We start from the raw sequence: 18,843 nt of genomic DNA on the forward strand, positions 1-18,843 counted from the left end.
TGGTTTAACCAGAGAAGTTTTTGCCTTGCAAGAATGCTCCAAGCAATTTATTGCTGCGTTTGAGCAGGAAGACGAGCAGCTCGGCTTTTAAGTCCTTACTACCACTCGCAGTACTAGGGCATACCCTTGATAAACGCTTTACAACTACCTGGAGAGCTCGGCAAGCTGCGTTGCATGTGTTAAAGACCACTCATATACTCCGAGGCAGTTTTTGCGCCTCAAGAGAAGCAGCGCATTGACAGATCAGAAGGCAACCGAGCTCCGAGCAGCTCAAATCTCGAACGATTAGGGACTGTATCTGTGAATTCCGGTTGGCGCTACAGATCAGACTGTCCTCTGCCTAATTTATCAGCTTTGTCAAGGGTTGAAAGAACCCTGTATCTTACTTAAGTTCCCTTGAACAGGATGTCTTGACAACGTGCTCAATGTGTGCAATCTGGTTATTGCAATTGGAAACTAAAGCATTGTGTAAATAGGGAGAGCTGAACATCTGCTACACCAATACATCACTGCAGATACGAGCGACTCAGGGGTCTACAGTCATGGTTGGGTAGAGACAGACTGGTACACCTCTTATTAGCCAGACGCAAGGTGATTTATGCAGTGGCTGGTGGGCTGAGCTTTTACAACAGCTGTAATAACTTTGATTGGTGAACAGCAGCCAATGAACTTTCACCGGAGTAAAGTTTCAGGCAACGAGGCAGATAAGAGCGCCATCGCGGTTCGCGCAAGCCACAAATTGGTGTTCGCATGACTTAAGGCAATTATTCAAGTCCCAATGTACTCAGGTAGGTCGTGACTTAAGATCCGATTCCGAGCCCACCTACCAGTGTACCCATCTCGAGCAGCAAAGCTTACCGACGCTTAGTTACGTATCTAGTTCAAAAGAGACAGCATCCTCCAATTCAACTTCCAGGATTTAGTCACTGGTGACGTATCATTTGGAGAACCACATTGGAATCCTTCATCTTTCGACACCATGGATGGCGGCAGTCGCAGAAATCTCATCCTTTGCTTCACTATGTTCTGTCTTCGTACTCTTGCTATCCCGCTAGAAAAGATGCCCGAAGTCGCTCAACATATAAGGAATGAGCCTAGAAAAACAGACTTTGCTATCTTCCGTCCAAGCGAGGAATCGTCGATCGCCTTCCTCTGGTCGTCCATCGGTATCGCGACGTTTACTGCGTTCCTCCAAGGCCTTGTCACCACTCTAGCATCCATGACAGAATCATCGAACTCATGGACATTCAGGTTTCGCCTAGCAAAATTAGAGCATTGGTGGTGGACAGTGATATCAGTGTTTCTGTTCATATCGCTAGTTCTCATTACACTGTCATTCGCATCTGGAAACAACAATGAAGCCATCTCTATACTTGTCCTCTCGTCGACAACTCTGTTGGCAATAGTCCAGTACACTGTGCCGTCATGGCGCAGTCGTCACTACATCCGCAACCGGTACTCAGCTTGGGCCGGGCCCAGCCGCACTGCTATTAAGAGGGATCATATCGCCTATTGTGGATCAAAGAGGGACTGGACAAAACTATCGAAGAATGTCAGAGTATCCGACAGGAAGAGGACTCCGTCCGATGACTATGGCTGGCACATTTGGAGAGTCGAGGGCATCCGAGAAGACCCAACGGATATGCTCAACAGCGTGCATGCGGGAAAAGAGACCATATCACGTGAAGGGCGAAACGAACATATCTATCAAGATGGGTACCAGAATTCAGCCACGGTATCTCTGTTTTGGGGAGAACAACTTGGCTTTGTTCCCAGAGTATCACGCGCTATATCCTCAGTACCCGCCAATCTCCTGAAGTCGCGGCCGATCACTGTTGATGGCTTTGCGGGTGAAGGTCTCTGCTTAGGCATGGGAATCCTAGGGAGGAACAAAGGTCTCAACCCTAAAGGTCTAGTTTTCAAGATGAACGAGCCAATCTGGAGAAGCCTCGAGAACAATTCTGCCTTTGCCCCAAGACCTTCAAAAACACTAAGAAGTTACTATGCCAAACAACTCAAAAGGGTGTATGGAGGAATCTCTGACCAGTTCGTCCTAGCGGCCGTAGAGCTTTCTTTAATTCTCATGGACGCGGATAGTCACGCCATCGCGACTTGGCTCGAAGGCTATTGCGAGCACCAGTACCTTTACGTCAACCAAAGGCTTCAGCAGCTCGACGCTACTCCAGAAGAGCTCAAAGCACACTACGAGTCCAGCTATGTCTCGATGGTTATCTCTCTGAACAACATGCGGACTCGGAATCTAGGCAGACCAGGCCGTGGAATCGACAGCAAAGAGAAGCCCTGTCGACCTGATATCATCTGCCTTGGCCTCCTTCTTAAGGCCAGAGAGCAATCAGAACCGAATTGGTGGAGGCATGAGGACATCCAGGCGATTCGGGAAAGCGAAAGGACTCTGCTTAATGGTGAGTGGTACAACGACGCTGCAAAGCTATTGGGTCTATCGTCGTGTCCTCACGGATTTGAAAATGGACAATGGGGTATTGCTTCGCCTTCTCTCGATTCATCAACAGCATCCACAAGGGTAGTAGAAATGACTCCATGATATGGAAATTTGGGAGGAGGTGGACATTGATCGCCTGACAACAAGGCAGACGAGGTTGGTTACTATCAAGGCTGGATACGAGATTTGTTTCTCAGACCTGATCAAGATCATCGCGGTTGACGATGCGACTTTTCGATCATAGTAGCAATGCTAAAACAAATCGCTGCGACGAAAAGGTAGAACAATTCTGCGGGGCGGAGTTGGAAAGGTGGGGTAGGCGCGAAGAATGCCGGCGAGCGGGCTGCGAGTCAAGCGTCTCTTCAACCGCATTCATACTTACTCTTATTGAAAGAACACTTGGGTCATTTGAGCTTGCTTGGTACGACGGCACAGTGGTCTTGGTGTCTGTTTCTCTGTGGACGCTGCGCCGCGACCCGCGCCGCAGCCGTTGCCGCAGGGCCCAGCCTGGACGTTACCTGGCTAGGACTAGTCTAGGCTTGATTAGTTAGTTCCTCCGCTGAGATTCCTTCTATCACTTGTATTCCCCGCTCTTCCCCATGATTACAATGCTAAATCTCGCCACGAAGCCTACTGCAGACTCCAAATCCGCTTTCCTGGGTCTGTGCTGTCGGCACGAAGGCCTTTAACGGTCTAATCGTAGGAAGCGCAGAAATCATGATATCCGCAACCCTGCTACCTCGGTCAATGACTTTTCCTGTCTTCGACGAGCATCTAGCCGGCTCGTGGGAGCAATGTCAAAAAACCCATGATCGAGATTTTTAGTCGATTTCCAGCCCAGACGACCTCCTTGTTGATAGCTGACCACAACCTGTCCGTCCGCCATGTTCTGTCTGAGCGTTACCTTGTTCGTTGCGGCCCTACTCAACGTAACGTGCGCTCGAAGTGTTAATGGAAGCGCGCCCACGGTCCAATGGCTCTCCCCCGGCTACTGTGTAAGCTCAACATCATCTTTTGTTGCTATTCTGACGTTCTCCAGTGTACGGCTCTGACTTCAAGTCCTGTAGCTAAGCGCGTAACCTACCCTGGTCAGAACTCATACAATGCTAGTCTTGCTTCTTATTTCGATGGAAAGAGCAGATTAACGCCCAACTGCATTGTGCAACCCACAACTGCCGAGGAGGTCTCCACGATCGTGAAGGTTCTTGTGGCTGCCAATCTACAGAAGACTTGCCAGTTCGCCGTGCGATCCGGTGGCCACACTCCGATCCCTGGGGCCAATAACATCGAAGATGGAGTCACGATTGATATGCTGAATATGAATGGAACCACCTTCGATGTTGCGTCCAAGACAGCAAGCATTTTGCCAGCTGCGAGATGGGGCTCCGTTTACGCAACTCTGGAGCCATTAGGACGTATGGTAGCTGGAGGCCGCGGAAGTACTGTCGGCGTCGGTGGCTTCTTACTTGGTGGTGGAATATCACACTACGCGCCTCGCGTTGGACTATCTTGCGATAACGTGATCAATTTCCAAGTCGTCCTGGCTGATGGCCGTATCGTGAATGCCAACAAGCGGACCAATGCAGACTTGTTTACCGCTCTCAAAGGCGGTAACAGCAACTTTGGCATCGTGACACGATACGACATGGAGACTTTCGAGAACGAGAATCTTTGGGGAGGTATTGTTTCCTGGCCTGCATCCACTGTCAACCAACACTTTAAGTCGCTCGTCAATTTTGGTCTCGACCCAAACAGAGACCCAAATGCTGCTTTGATTCTGTTCCAAGGGTACTCAACAGCAAGTCCCGTGGACGTCGTAAGAGCCGCCTTCGATTACACCAAACCCGTGGTTCGCCCAGCCGCATACAACGAGTTCTTTGCAGTCAATAACACTCTCAGCGATTCGACCAAGATCCAGCCGATGAGTGCGATTGCTGCAGAATTTGGTAGTGACACAACCAAACGGTATGTATCACGCTACCTATGCTGTGAGAAGATCGCTAACGCGAGTAATTAGAGTTCAATTTCGCACTCTTTCGTTCAAGATTGATTTTGAGACTCTTCAAGAGACAGCGCGTCTATACAACATCGTCATTACAGAGCTTCAAGCCAAGGCGTCTGGCCAATGGCGCGTCTCGTGCTTACATCAAGTTTTTGCCACGAGCTACACCGCGAACAGTACAACTAGGGGCGGCAACGTGCTGGGCATGGAGCGCTACACCGAGAATTTTATCATGTATCAATCTTACCTGCTCTGGTCTGAGGCTAAAGATGACGAGCTTTTCATTAGCCTGGGTAAAATGTTGACCGATGGCATCCAGAAGTTTACTACAGGGAAGGGTACCAGAGTGGAATATCTTTACCTCAACTATGCCGACAAGGACCAGGATCCGCTTTCAGCTTACGGTGCTGACAAGGTGTCGTTCATGAAGAAGGTCGCAAAGAAGTACGATCCCTTCGGTGTCTACCAGAGACTACTGCCGGGAGGATTCAAGATCTCCCAGGTGTGAGGAGATGATGTTATATCTGTAGCAAGACTTTTTCCTTTCGAGCCTCCGTTAGCCAAGTCTTAACATCGAATCAATCCTGTTAGGTGGAGTAACTACACTCGACTGCTTCCTGCTATAGTTTGTTCATTATATAAAGAGAAATCCGTCCAACTTGCTAACACTAACACTTGATTCATGAAGCCATCTGTCAACTCAATAGACTTGACCGTGTTTGATCACTGTGCGGATTGCAGTGGTAACAGCGTTCATGTAGATGCGCAGATTGTAATTCTTAGGATCGACCACGTTGCTTTTACGGAACGGTCGGTACTGTCATGAACTCCAAGTCGTTAGTTGAAACCACCACCGACCAGTCGTAGAGTCTACTGAACTACTGCATCTCCCACGATAGATCATAAAATACTGAGATCAGAATATTCGCGTCTATGTGCCGTCTGTCACGTTGTTACAATTGGGTATATCGGAACTTGCAGGCGGCCTGAAGTGGAGCACGTTAGCGTCATGCGGCTGAGCGGTCTTTGCAATCTTCCAACCACCACAGCACTCTCCACCACTACCACCATCACACAGCCTAAAGGAATTAACTGGAGCTACCTTTAAACTTTGAGGTTTCGGCCCCCAAATGATTATGTCATGTTCTAGGCCCTGCCTGTCCTCCACTATTTGATCTTAGGGCTGGAGGCGAGTTTCAAGGCGTCATGCAAGCGCCACAGTGCCAGGATCCCGCGCAAGCTGACTGAGTGTGTACACAGCATTGGCCCACTACCCTCGAGACCAAACATGCATCATTTGCTTGTGCATATTGACCGGTTCTCAATCGTTATCTGGCTCAGATCGAAAGATTACCGTGCTAGTTAACAGTATCGGGATGCACTCTTTGTGCCGGGACAGGGGCGGCTTACAGGATACACGCACGACTCAGGGTTGCACAACGGGGTTCTCAGGTTGTACCCCAATGATAAGTGTCCGCTTTGTGAGGTGGCTGGTCTTGGCTGGGCTGTTCCAAGCCTTGAGTCGGCGACGGCGTGCAGTCTACTTCAGACTGCTACCATGCTCTTCATCTAAAACTACTACATGCATCACTCTTTTTTTCTTCGTTGCTGTGGGTGTGTGACAGCAACGACAAGATTCAGTCGCTGACGCGCTGTCGCAAGTCCACTCGACTAATTTGAAAGATAGCCTACCAAGAGACCGAGCTTCTGGACGTGGTCTGGAGTAGGCTACAACAATGGCCAAAAGTTGGAGCTACGATCGGCTACTGACTCCCCATGTATCCAGACACGACCAGGATATAACCGAGTAGGTCATGGTAGGCTGATTGGAGGTATGGCAGACATGCTGATCTAATTCAAGGTTGTCCGTAAACGACGAATTCCGCGATACAATCGGATTACTCCATGCGCGGGATTCGCAGATGCCATTGCGGCGACTCTCTTCTTCGCAGTATGCTCCGTCCGACCCATCACCGTATCTTCCGCAATACGATTCCACTCAACAACACAGTGGTCCCGACAGCTCTAGTAGAAAAAGCTTCGAAAGCTTCCGATCGACCGCTACTGGAAGCAGCACGACAAAATTGAAGAACCTCCTCCGAAGGCGACCACTGCCAAAGTATCTCCGAGGCTCCATTAGAAGGCATGCTGCCGCCGACATTGAACCCGCACGAGTTGGTCGCGGTATTTGGAAAGATCAGCTGTTGAGCGATCGGTCATTCCGCACGATGGCCATGACGATGAGCGCTCTCGCACTCGGTATGATTATCCTGATCGCGTGTAACATCAAGCATATTGTCAACCGCACAAATGTAGGTTCTACCTCCGTGGGTGGGGAGCCAGATTCTTGCAAAAGGGTCACGCACACTAACACAGCTTGCCTACTCTTCATCAACGTATGCGCGACCATGGTCCTGGGAATGAGCAACACTTATCAGCAAATTGTCACTTCTCTTAGAATAAGCGACTTAAGATATGCGTTGTCAAAATTTGGAGACTCCAGAGTGGGAACAAATTCGCCGTTGAACATCCGGCATAAGGAAAAAGGCAAGAAGTGCGCATGGGCTGCGTGGTTCCTCTTAATCTTCACATCGATGCCAGTACACTTTCTCGCAAACTCCCTCATAGGCCCTTCATATACCCAGGAATTACCTGAAGTTGTCGAGTTCAACCCTGTGGATCTACCAGAACTTGACGTCACTTCAATCAGCAAGTTGAGTGGTGGGTTTTATTTGAACGGTGATTTATCGTTTCCATGTTGGAGCGCATTCCGGTACGGGCCTGGCGACGACACTACTGTTTGTGATTAATACTAACCGTCAGCAGTAAGTCACACTTCCAAGTCATGCTTCCCAGTCATGCATCTGGTGCTTGCAGACAACATGCACAACCTAGACGCACACTGAATGTTTCCACACGACAGGCAGATATCCGCACGCAGCTGGGCACATGCTAATCACACTTTCGACTCAGGTTCAGGGAAGGCTCACTACCCGATCCATTTCGTCGACGTCTCGTCAATGGATGATGGTATCTTTAACGAATACCAGGAAAACTTCGACATGTCTTGGCGCAAAATGATTGTTCACTATACTACAGAAAATTGTACACAATATAATCAGACTGTCAAGATCGAAGGAGTCAATGACCTTGAGACAAAAGAATTAGTATTTTCTCAATATCCCTATCCATCCGCTTATAGGGCAGGCAGTTGTTCCATGGGAGAGGATGTCATCTGTACGCTACACGAACAAACGGCATCTAAATGCCGTCTGAACGTCCGTATGAGTGCCGCGTTTGTGCTCATGGGCTGCTTGGTCATTAAAGCGGTGTACATGTGTGCTGTCAATCTGTTAGCTCGTGGCAAGGTAAAGCAGCATTGTCTGACATTCGGTGACGTGATTGTTGCGTCTGCGGCTGATCCAGCGCTCAAGTTGCAAGGGTCTGTAATCTCCTTTCACACTGTCAGCTAATCCGCTAACGACGAGTAGAGAGTGTATGGTCAACGCTACTGACAGCTTTCGTCGACTGTATTCACATACCTGTCACAAGCACTGCTTCAACCATGAAGAGTCCAAAACTGGTGGTAAGAATAGATCTCAATGATTAAACTACCTTGTAACATTGACACATGTACAGACGAGATTGGCCACTGCCAGAAATGCAAGAAATGGAACACAGAGGACAAATTTGCAAATCTTCCACAACCTACCATCGCAACCAAGATCAAAAAGAGTCTGATCAGCAACCTCGGCAACACGGCGTTGACGCAGATGTTGATTATGATGTTCTGTAGCCTTGCACTTCTTACCGCTTCGCTGACGGCTGCTGTGCTGTAAGTTATCACGTTCTTAGCAAGATCTCCCACTAAGAAACCCAAACAGCTTGGGATCTTCTGCTACTCGTCGGAACCGTTATTGTCAGAAATATGGGCCTGATGCTCCAGATTTTCGCGGATGCCACATGAGCTCAACGGAGTATTTTGAATCGATATCCGGCGGCTTTGGAGGTTTCAACCGCTCTTTAACAGTCACTTCCCTTACTCCAGATAACCTGTCCAACGAATTCATCGCGTTCGGCATGTAAGTTATACCCACTGCCAAGCTTCCCTAGTTGCCACGCCGAAGCTCACATTGCATAGCTCCAACGCTGCACAGTTCATATACTCCCTTCTCTATCTTATGATGATATACAATATTACACTCATATCGCAAGAATCCGACTGGGGTAAACTCGAATACCGCCGCAAACGCATCCGCACAACACTCGTCTCTGGTACCTCTTTCAACCAGACTTACCTGCTGCAACTGCCCAAGAAGATCCTGTTTCCCATCATGGCCTACTCTACCCTTACGCACTGGATGCTCGGCGAGGCCTTGCAAGCGCATGAAGCTATCTGGATCGAACATAGCCCAGGACGACACGTCGAGCACTCCAAATACATACTGAAGTGGGCTGCGTATCCTCTGTGGTTCGCAACATTTCTGATCCTTTTGATGACAGCTGTGTGCTGGTGGGCTTTTACGTATAAGCGCGAGGGGTTTATTCCGCAGATGTTTGGCAGTGTGAGAGTGATCATGGCATCGACAACGTCATTAGAGGGATTTCCAGATAATGGGATTCAGTGGGGAGATTTGGGTGGTGAGGGAGAGCGGTTCAGACATGCAGGTTTGAGTGCGGAAGACGTGGGAAATATTGAACCACATGAGTTATATGCTGGAGTTGAAGAGAAGGAGGAACGGGTGGACGGAGATGACGAAAAGAAAAGGCTCTGAAGCCCAAGCAGGTTGGACCATGCTTAGCGTCAAAGCGCCAGCGCGTCAGTATGTTGATGCAGTTCAGTTCGTCACATTTTCTACCACTCGCCAAATAGTTGATTCACCCTGATGACTCTCCAGGCTCTTCATAAATGGAAAATTATTCACTATGCCATATACGACCACGGGACACTGAGTATTAGTCCTCATTGCCGTCCGTCAAAACTCGCGGTGCCGTTTCAAAGACACTTAGCCATTCTTCGCCCTCGGTCACCCTTTCCAGGAAACACGAATCCATCGCCGCAGCCCCACTATAGCGTTAAGCGGTCGTTAATAGTCATTCTTTAGCCTGCGTTCGTCTAATGCTCCTCGCTCCAGTAGAGACGCGCTAGCGTTAAGAATAGTTTGCCGCCAAGACACGGCTTACTGTCTCTTCCGTCTTTTCTATTGCTTTTACTGCGGCCTCTCCAGTGAGACTCCTAGCTATTTTTCCTTCTTCATTCATACGACCTAACGAACTTAATCTTTTCCTGTTAGCCAATATGCGTCTAGCACTCGAGTAGCCTGTAGTTATGGTTGTATTAGCACACTAGAAGGCTAAGTGGCTCTTTCATCACAAGCAGTACTCATTTCCCCAAAATATCCACAACACCATCCTGTCTTACCCAAAACGTCTCCCATGCTCCCGGCCACTTAACCTCCTTCAACTGTTGGATCCAATCTGCTACATTCTGTTCAACTTCCCCAATTACCATCACCCCATCTCTGACCCCCTTCCAACCATCTATAGGGCCCTCTATATATTTGTGATCTCGACCACAATATGTTTTCCAATATGACCATTTATCGGACCGGGAGTATTGGCGAACCTTGTCGAAGCATCCTTGGCAAAGCTGCGTTTCTGCGCAAAGGATGCAGAGATACATCGGCCCGTCGTCCCAACCAACAGCGACAGGGTTGTCCATATGTTGTTCGCCACAGCATGAGAGTTCAACTCCAGAGAGGTCGCCCCAGTCATCATCCTTTATCACTTCGCTATCTTCGTCATCGCTGTCGCTCTCCGCTACGGTCGAGGCTTCAGCGCTTTTCTGCTCATCTTCCTGTGGGATACCATCTTCATCTTCATCATTTTCATCATCTGATGAGTCAGAGCTTTCAAAGGGGTCTTCCTCCAACTTCACCTTTGGATCAAGGGTTGAGTACTGCAACGAAAAGGCAATCTGAGCTTCTCTTTCGAGGCCACCGACTAAGGCTAAGACCTTTGCCAACAACCGTAGGCAGATATCATCATTCCAGCCTTCAGCATCCGTCAACGAGGCAATACAGAAGTCGAATGTATCATTCAGAACCTCCTGGAATGTTATGGTAGAGCCCATTTTTCGAAGCATGCTTGCGTAGATGGTTGTTGTTAGATATTCGTATGCTTCTACTATGCGAGCGTGTTTGAGTCGTTGATCTTGTAACCGGCTCATCTCTTCCACGAATCCTGCCTTTCCAACGGGTTTGGCGGTTGAGCGGAACTGTTCATAAAGGATCTCTGCTAATACTTTTCGAGCGAGAGTCGGGAGCTCCTCTTCTGCCATGAGACCATATTCATCTCGTTTATTGTGGCTTCCTAGGATCTGTACGGTTCATCATAGTCAGCAAACAGTAATAGGTGGCAAAGACAAAACGATCCATCTCGACACAAGACTCGAGCTCGAGGACTGGGAATCACACTCTAAATCACGTACCTGGTAAAGCAGTCTTTTGGCCTTCTCAAGGTCCCGTGAAACGTTGATATGAAATTGAGCCAGGCGATATCTCATTCCCCGCACACCAATCATTTTTCCCTGGTCCATGAAACAAATGATCTCTTCATACGCCTTAGTAACAAACTCATCATTTCCAGCCCGGTGACCAGCTCTACAAAAGGTAGTGTTAGGATCTTCTGCGAATTTGCCTGGCACTTCGTATTCCTGACTGAGCCACGCTATCAGTTCAAGAACGTTCCAGCCATGAAGCTTCTCTACCACCTCTTGAAATTTGTCTTGTTTTACGGTGAGAATACTTGGGAGGATCGCAAGGCTCTCGCCGTCTAGTAACTCGTCAGGTAGAATTGATCGGGCTCTCTCGAATGATGCATATGCTTTCTCAAACAGACCCAGCCTCATCTCGCAATACGATTGATTGATCAATGAATCTTGATAGAGTTTGAGGAGAGCTTGATCGCTTGTTGGAGGATTTGTAGATGTGGTCGCTTGCAGCAACTCGTATGGATTTCTGAATCGTTCGACGTAGTTTGCCTCGTCCATACTGTCCACGCCATCTCCTTCGTCATGCCGCTTGACATCCGGTTCGGGTTTGGGAATGACGTACAATTTCTCAGGCTGGGCTTGCTGAGCTTGCTGAGCTTGATCCTGTTCGACCACTCCCCATGTGCCGTCGACTAGATTCTTGATCAGCAAATCCGAAAATTTCAAACGCGTCTTCATTTTGTCGACCTCGTTTTCTGCCAAGTTCAGGCTTAGTTGATAATATTCCAAGGCCGGGGCAATGTGCTCATGTTCGGCCAAAAGGTTTCCGATAGCTCTCAGGGCGGTCGAATTCAGATGGATATCATCGAATATCAAGGCAACCGCTTTGATGAAATCGAGATCGTCGCTTCCTGTGCGCCAGGGACACTCCGCAGGTCCTAGATCTGTCTGCATTGACTTGTTAGCGTTCCTCGATCAGACTCCCGAAATCCTGTATTGCGACGACACTTTGAGGAAAGTCTACTCCTTCAAATTAAGGGTACGGCCCGACTACGACTTACGAGGTTCAAAAGGTCCACCAAAAACTCGTAAGAATTGCTCTCTTCTTTCGATTCCCCTAACCAGTTCACAATATGGCCCTTCACCAGTGGCGTCATAAGCTTGAGTGACTCGTGCCTTGACTTGCGAATCCACTGCAGTGTGGCTTCATCAACAACGTCAGGAGATATCGCCGACGCACGTTCCATCCAGAGCGCCAATGAGTTCATGAACTCATTTCCCACCCGCTTCGTTTCGCCTAAACTCTCATAGTAGAAATTTGTATCATCGTCGGTATCGCAATGCGCCTCTATGAATTTGGCAGCATCGTTGTAGTTCGTCAATATGCATCTCATCATCTGCATGATTGACGCAACTTCTTGATCAGACGTCTTCTGCAATTCGATCTGTCGGAAGTGTTTTCCCCAGTACGTTGCGGCGTATCTGTTCAGTGTAGAACCGCCTTCTTTCGCTGATCGCGGATCAAGTGAGCAAATCAATTTGACTGAGAGCTCAAAGATCGTGATATGGCAACGCTGAGTTGAGATGCGTAGATTTGGTGATTCGGTGTCATTTGTACGCAAATAGTCCTTCAATGGCCGATTCAATACCTTTACGAGCGAAGCATCTCCGTCGTAAGGTTGGAATACATCAATGCCACTAACATCTGGTACCGCCTCATTTTCAGTCACGGGTCCATCTTGTTCATCGTCTTCGTTGACTTCGGCGACTCCGACGATGTTCAAAAAGCCGACGGATCTAGTCAAGACTTCGTCGGCAATATTGAACGCTTGATAGTGGCCGCACGTCCTTGCTACTTCGTTGATTTCTCCTACAGTCAGCGGACGGCATGAGAACGCCAGCCAGGCATAGACGTTTTGGATAGCAAACAGTTGTGCTTCCGTTCGCCTGCTTTGAATTTCCATTCCTATAGAGTCCAATAGGCTGGTCAGGTTCGATGGCGCATTTCGTAACTCTTCCAGGATTGTTTTCTCGTCTTGTCTTTTGTTGAGACGCCTGAGCATATGCTCGACATACAACATGCAGTCAGCTTTCTGAAGTAGGGTTGACCTTATAATCTTCTTCATCGGTATACGGGCCTTGTGGAGACGCGAACGCGTGTTGAGTTGTGTATCAATAACGATGCGCATGTCAATCAGTACCACTTCCTTTGTTACCGTGATTGCGGAGAGTTCCTGACCAAAGGTTTCCAGATATGGTTTCCAGCTTGGTCGGCTTAGTAACATGACGCGAATCGATAGTTTGTGCTTAACAACCTCCTTGAGCATAACTAGCAGTTCTTTACGAAACAAGCTCTCGGCATTTACAATTTCATTGACCTCGTCCAGCCCATCCAGAACGAGGTAAAGACGAGCCTTGGTGTCCACGGAGAATCTTGATGTGATACATCTCTTCCAGAAATAACGCGCTCCCTTTTCCTGGGAGAATGTAGAGCCAGCACAGGCTAATTGCGTTGCAACTTCGTTACAGTAAGCGGAGTCTTGAGATGCGATCTGAGCGACAATTGATTTCATTGCGCTTGTCAAGGGATCCATTTCCTTCGAACCTTCTCGCCAGTAAAAATGTGCGACGAAAGTTCTTGATTCACTAGCGGTGGATATCGCAAGTTCTTTCGTGGCTGAGTATGCGATACACGACTTTCCAGTGCCAGGGTCTCCAGTAATCCAGAGCAGCGGGCGCGTCGACGATTCTTCTCTCCACGAAGTGTATTCTTCCCGTTGAAACATCCAGGACGTTGTTCCTTCAACAAAAGAGTATTCAATGTCGCGATCTATGATACTCGGATCATCTTTGGTAGAAAGGGCTGCCTTAACCGTGGACAGAGTTGACTGCCTACTTTCCCCAACTCCTGCTGGCTGAGCTTCTCCTACCAACTCTTTCGTTGCTTTGTTTTGCGCAAGGATGAAAGAATCAACCTTTGCCAACATCGTCTGGTTGAGTTCATATAGCACTGTAACTCTTTCGCTGACATCTTGTTGCCCTGCGTTCAGATCCCAGGCGGCTTGCTTGATCTGATTGGTGTTTTCAAGGTTCGCATATCCAACAGCAAGATTTGCGAAATTCGTTGCAGATTCCAGGCGGGCAAAGGCCGTCACTAGGCTCGAATATGCACCCGCTGAGGCATCGTCACCGCCGCCCCGTAGAATCGTCTTTCCAAACCTCTTGAGTCTACCTTCTTTTGTGGCTTTGGTAGCAAGACCAAGGATCTTCATGATCACAACGAACACGTTCATCAAGTGCAGCCTGTAACCTGTAGACTTGGGTACAGTCTTCTCAATCATGCTTAATCGTTGCAAGAATTCGTTCAGCTCCTCGACGAAAGCTTGTATCTGGTCATAGTCTTTCGAAACACCCCCAGAGGCTTTCATGACCCAGGTCAGCGCCGTGAGAATGGCTGAGCTAGGCGGAAAAGCTGCAGATGCTGAATTCGCGAGTAACTCTGCCCCTTTGAGAATGTACGTGGAATTTTCAACGATGAGGCGTCTCATCTTTTTCACTTTATCTCCGGCGACGGGTCCTCCGTACTCTCTCCACTGTTTGGACAAGTCAGGACATGACGTGCAGTGTAAAGCAGGGGTGAGATACCTTCAGGAAATTCTTTTGGATGTCTCTGTCTGCCAATATTTCATCTGCGTTCTTGAAGTGTTTGAGATCTATTGCTCTCATCTCGGTGGTATTGTAGTACTGTATACTAGCATCGTCCCACATACGTGCTAGATCGGTAGGCTCATCTTCGTCTGGTTTTGTCCCCATGATCGTCATGACCTCCTGTCTTTTACAGATTAGGGAAACCGAAGATTATTGGTATTTCCTAGGACAAGGTCGAGGAAAGAGAACAGGCTTTGGCTTTGGCTATCACCAGGCCGTTTTGTTACCCTATATAGGGACATGTTTGCAATGTTATAGTCGTTTTCAGGTACGGCTGAATGTTTCGTGGCGTTTATGCAAACTTTATACGTCGAGAACACGATGAAAAAGGGTGAGGGCGATGGAAGCTGAGTCAATACGCATGTGTTTTTGAAAGGATATCATGTGTAGCCTGGCGTTCTCAGATGGATGGCAGACTCATGTGTGGACGTGCAGACCAGCATTTCCCCGCTCAAGCTGAAATTCCGCTGGTACTAGCTGCAGATGTTTCAGCTAGGATTACGTGAAGAAGGAGACAACTCGAGCGGGTGAATCTCGTGGTCGTGTATGGAACAGATGGACAAGACAACCTCGATGAAACAGGATTTCGATGTCCAGTTGTGGTGCGAAGAATGTATGGTTGACCATGAGGCTTGAAGCTTGGGAGCAGCGTGACTATGCACAACGACTCTTCTTCTGTCGCTGTCCATCTTGTCATCCGCACATTCTTCCCTACGCATTCGAACTCATCGTCCCCCTCCCCCTCTTCTCATCGTTGCGCCAACGGCTTACGCGAAAGCACGGCTGGCTGACATCCGCATTACGGGCGACGATTTGGAGCCACCAGACCCCGCACCTGAGACCTACCTCGCGTATCCGCCTACCCTCAAGCAACACGTACTTTACACGTCCAGAATGACAACCTATTGCGCTTCCCGGGACGAATGTGCCAAATCAAGAGGCGACAGCGAGCACTCTATGGATCAGCTCGCGCAATGTTGCATGACGCGCGGCCGCCAAAGAGATGGTCGAGTAGGCAGACTTGGACAGTGGGCAAGGTGCTGATCACAACAAAGGAGCTGCCGGCCGTAGAGATAATAACCTAAGAATATGTGCTGATAGTCGGTATGCAGATAGGAAGATTGCTGCATACAGGAAATTGAGGAACTTATGATTGTTGCATAAGAGCTAGGCTTACCGTCCGCTCAGTTATGTACAAGCAGTGTACCGGACTCTTCCAGATGGCTATGGTCAACCTCTATTGCTCCGTCTGAGCTGTCGCTTCTGGTAGAAAGTTCGGGCACATGATGTATGTCTCTGCTCTTTCCGAGGTGTAGATTGGCAAGAGCTGTGGTTTGCGAAAAGGTCGGCACCGGAGGTCGGAGGGATAGCATATATGCTATACTAGTGTTGGTGGTGCTTCAGGCACCGACGTATGACAAGCTTGGGAGCTAGAGTGGCGTGAGAGATAAACTTGACTGCATCCAACAAGTAAAGTGCATCTAGATCGTCGAATGTCTGGCATGAGGCACGGCAGCCCTCGAAGAGTTCCAGCAAGAGCTAAGACATTTCGGGTTGGCCGAGGGGACGTGCACGGGGTCTTATCTAGGACAAGCTCAGGGGTGTAATCTCCACCCCGTATACCTTCGTATATGGAGGATCGACCAAGCTTTGACACGCACGCTAGCATTTTTCTTGGTTCCTGCTTAATCCCATGAGCTAGAAATTAGCTTCGATGCAAACCTCAATAGCAACGTCTCAGATGTCCCGTTGACCCATTTCGCAAAGATGGCAGAGTCTGACGGTATCTATCAAGGGGACATCCGGCCTCTGCGCCATCCTCCAAAACCTTCTTGTCAGCCTCAATCTCAATAATACGACGTTTGTCCGCGCTCCTGCTAGCGCACGACCCAAGATAGATAGCTCACCCAAAAAGGGATCCAACTCGTATCTACCTAGTCAGGCACACTACCCTTTTCCGCCCGTTCGAGCCGAGTCGACACTCAGTTCGGCTGGAATGCAGGATGAACGCGCTCCTATTAAACTGTTCCCCCCGCAGCCAAGAGGACTTTCTTCTTCTCACAGGTCTTCCAACCTCGCAACCTAACCAGTACACTCGTTTTTTGACGACCGATTAATACCACACTCTTTAATATCTAATAATGTCTTCCATCATCCGCAACCTCCTCGCGCTCAGCGCTGTCGCCGCTGTCGCCGTCGCTCAAGACCCAGCCTCGCCACCCCCCAAGCTCGACGCTCCCTGCGCCGATGCCGTCATCTTCATGGCCCGCGGTAACACTGCGCCGTACCACGACTGGCGTACATTCCCCTACGCCGACGCTACGTGCGCCAAACTAAGGGCTGAGGGCAAGACCTGCGACTACATTGAGATTGTATTCCCGTACGGCGGCGACTACTGCAAACAGATTGGCGAGGGAGTCCGCAACGGTCTATCCCAGATCACTGCTTTCAACAAGAAGTGCCCTTGCACGCACCTCATCCTCAATGGCTTCTCTCAGGGTGCCTGGATTATGGGTGATGTCCTTGCTGGACCTGGTGGATGCTCCCAGATCACCACTGGTCTAGACCCTACCTCGGCTCCTGGTAATGCTAGTAAGTATTCCTGACATGACACACTCGAACCTTGACCGTGCTAATGTGGTAACTTAGTTGCTGCTGCTCTCCTCTGGGGCGATGTCAAGCACGAGAAGAACATGCCATACAACGTTGGCGACGGCTCTGATCTACAGAAGAACGGTCGCGACGCCACCTCTCTTGCGCGCCTGAACCGCTACGCACCCGTTCTGCGCTCTTACTGCTCTAAGGGAGACCCAATCTGCGCCGGCGGCGACGACGTCGACAAGCACTTGACCCTCTTTGAGAAGTACACCGAGGACGCCTCGAACTGGACCGTTGGAAAGATCAATGCCGCCGCCCCTCTATGTGCCGCTCCCACACCTACGCCCAGCGCTTCTTCTTCTGCCGTCGCCTCGTCTGTTCGCGTTGCCGGTGTTGCATCTTCAAGCGCTGCTGTTTCCTCCAGTGTTGCTGCTTCCTCTAGCGTTGCTGCTTCCTCTGGCGTTGCTGCTCCCTCTGGCGCTGCTGCCTACTCTGGTGCTGCTGCCTCCTCCAGTGTCGCCGCTCTTCCCGCTGCCCCTACATCTCCAGTTTACGTTGCTCCCTTCACTGCTCCCCAGCCATACAATGACATGTGCGTTCCCGACATCACGATCAAGTATGTCTACGTTTAAGAATAAGAAGGACGGAAGATGTAGTGGAGTAGACGTAGTGACAGCAGTAGATGGGTGTAGATAGATGAAGGAACTATTAAAAAGAGTGACCGTTTTGGTCGATGTCTGCCTGAACTTTTGGTTTTCGTGCGTGATGAATGTTTTCTGTCTGCTCTGCAAGTGCGCTGTGAATTCTTGTAGAGCCCTATGGTCCAATCTATCAACGTCTAGCCTGGAACGTAAACGTCCCTGTGAGCCCTCTGTATCCCCCGCATCTAGTTTCCTGAATGAATCTGGACCTACTGGAGACACCTTATCCTGCGAAACTCTAGCAAGTCCGCTGTTAAATCTGGTATATCCTGGCGCTGAAAGTCCTGCACAAGACCGCCATTTATATTAGGTGTGACATCTGAGTTCTTGATGTTGAACCTATCCAGGATGGTATGGCTACTCACGCAACTAAAGGCACGTAAAACTGACAAACACTTATTACTATACATGGGACGGTATATATTATGCACACGGCTGATATACTAATCTGCGCGAACTGAGTGTATGGTAGTGTTGAGGATGTAGAGAGGCGAGCTCGGTACGGCGGCTTGGTGTGCATAGTATAGACCGACGAGTGGTCTACATGATTGAGAGCTGGAGTTATGAGGCAGACAACACGCTCCTGCTGGCTGCTGTCTGTATCGGACGATCATGGCGCCTACTGTGTTGGTGGTATTACGCGTCTTGCTTAGTGGAGGGAACGATTGGTGAGCAGGCCGTATTGCTAGAATTAGCAGAGCGGTTTACTGTTAGGGCTAGTAGGCTAATGTCAACCCCCTGATTATAGCTTATGTAAGCTAGCTGACCGGGATGTTGATCACCCGGGGATGTTGATCACTCACAAATCTCAGCACTCCCACACAAAACACGTGTTTATTTTCTTAACGTAGCTATAATTGCCACTCCGTACACATAGACT

The 18,843-nt window shown here is 49.2% G+C and overlaps 4 protein-coding genes across 4 annotated transcripts; 3 read left to right on the forward strand and 1 right to left on the reverse strand.

The window, feature by feature from the left end:
- Positions 1-3,345: 3,345 nt before the first annotated feature.
- On the forward strand, positions 3,346-4,971 carry J4E82_006430 (uncharacterized protein; the record flags this gene model as incomplete). The annotated part of the gene is made up of 3 exons (XM_051732687.1): positions 3,346-3,456; positions 3,501-4,426; positions 4,479-4,971. 3 exons carry the CDS (start codon positions 3,346-3,348, stop codon positions 4,969-4,971), a joined length of 1,530 nt encoding a protein of 509 aa, XP_051587637.1.
- Positions 4,972-7,747: 2,776 nt separating this feature from the next.
- Positions 7,748-9,238, forward strand: J4E82_006431 (uncharacterized protein; the record flags this gene model as incomplete). The annotated part of the gene is made up of 5 exons (XM_051732688.1): positions 7,748-7,905; positions 7,955-8,049; positions 8,103-8,298; positions 8,348-8,545; positions 8,605-9,238. 5 exons carry the CDS (start codon positions 7,748-7,750, stop codon positions 9,236-9,238), a joined length of 1,281 nt encoding a protein of 426 aa, XP_051587638.1.
- A 608-nt stretch (positions 9,239-9,846) lies between these two features.
- On the reverse strand, positions 9,847-14,769 carry J4E82_006432 (uncharacterized protein; the record flags this gene model as incomplete). The annotated part of the gene is made up of 4 exons (XM_051732689.1): positions 9,847-10,842; positions 10,954-11,904; positions 12,018-14,549; positions 14,602-14,769. The coding sequence occupies 4 exons, from the start codon at positions 14,767-14,769 to the stop codon at positions 9,847-9,849; spliced, it is 4,647 nt and encodes a 1,548-aa protein (XP_051587639.1).
- A 2,036-nt stretch (positions 14,770-16,805) lies between these two features.
- J4E82_006433 (uncharacterized protein) lies at positions 16,806-17,894 on the forward strand (the record flags this gene model as incomplete). The annotated part of the gene is made up of 2 exons (XM_051732690.1): positions 16,806-17,256; positions 17,314-17,894. 2 exons carry the CDS (start codon positions 16,806-16,808, stop codon positions 17,892-17,894), a joined length of 1,032 nt encoding a protein of 343 aa, XP_051587640.1.
- Positions 17,895-18,843: the final 949 nt, after the last annotated feature.

The sequence above is a fragment of the Alternaria postmessia genome (assembly GCF_024291825.1).
Source record: "Alternaria postmessia strain BMP 2775 chromosome Unknown scaffold_37, whole genome shotgun sequence".
NCBI classification, from domain to species: Eukaryota; Fungi; Ascomycota; class Dothideomycetes; order Pleosporales; family Pleosporaceae; genus Alternaria; species Alternaria postmessia.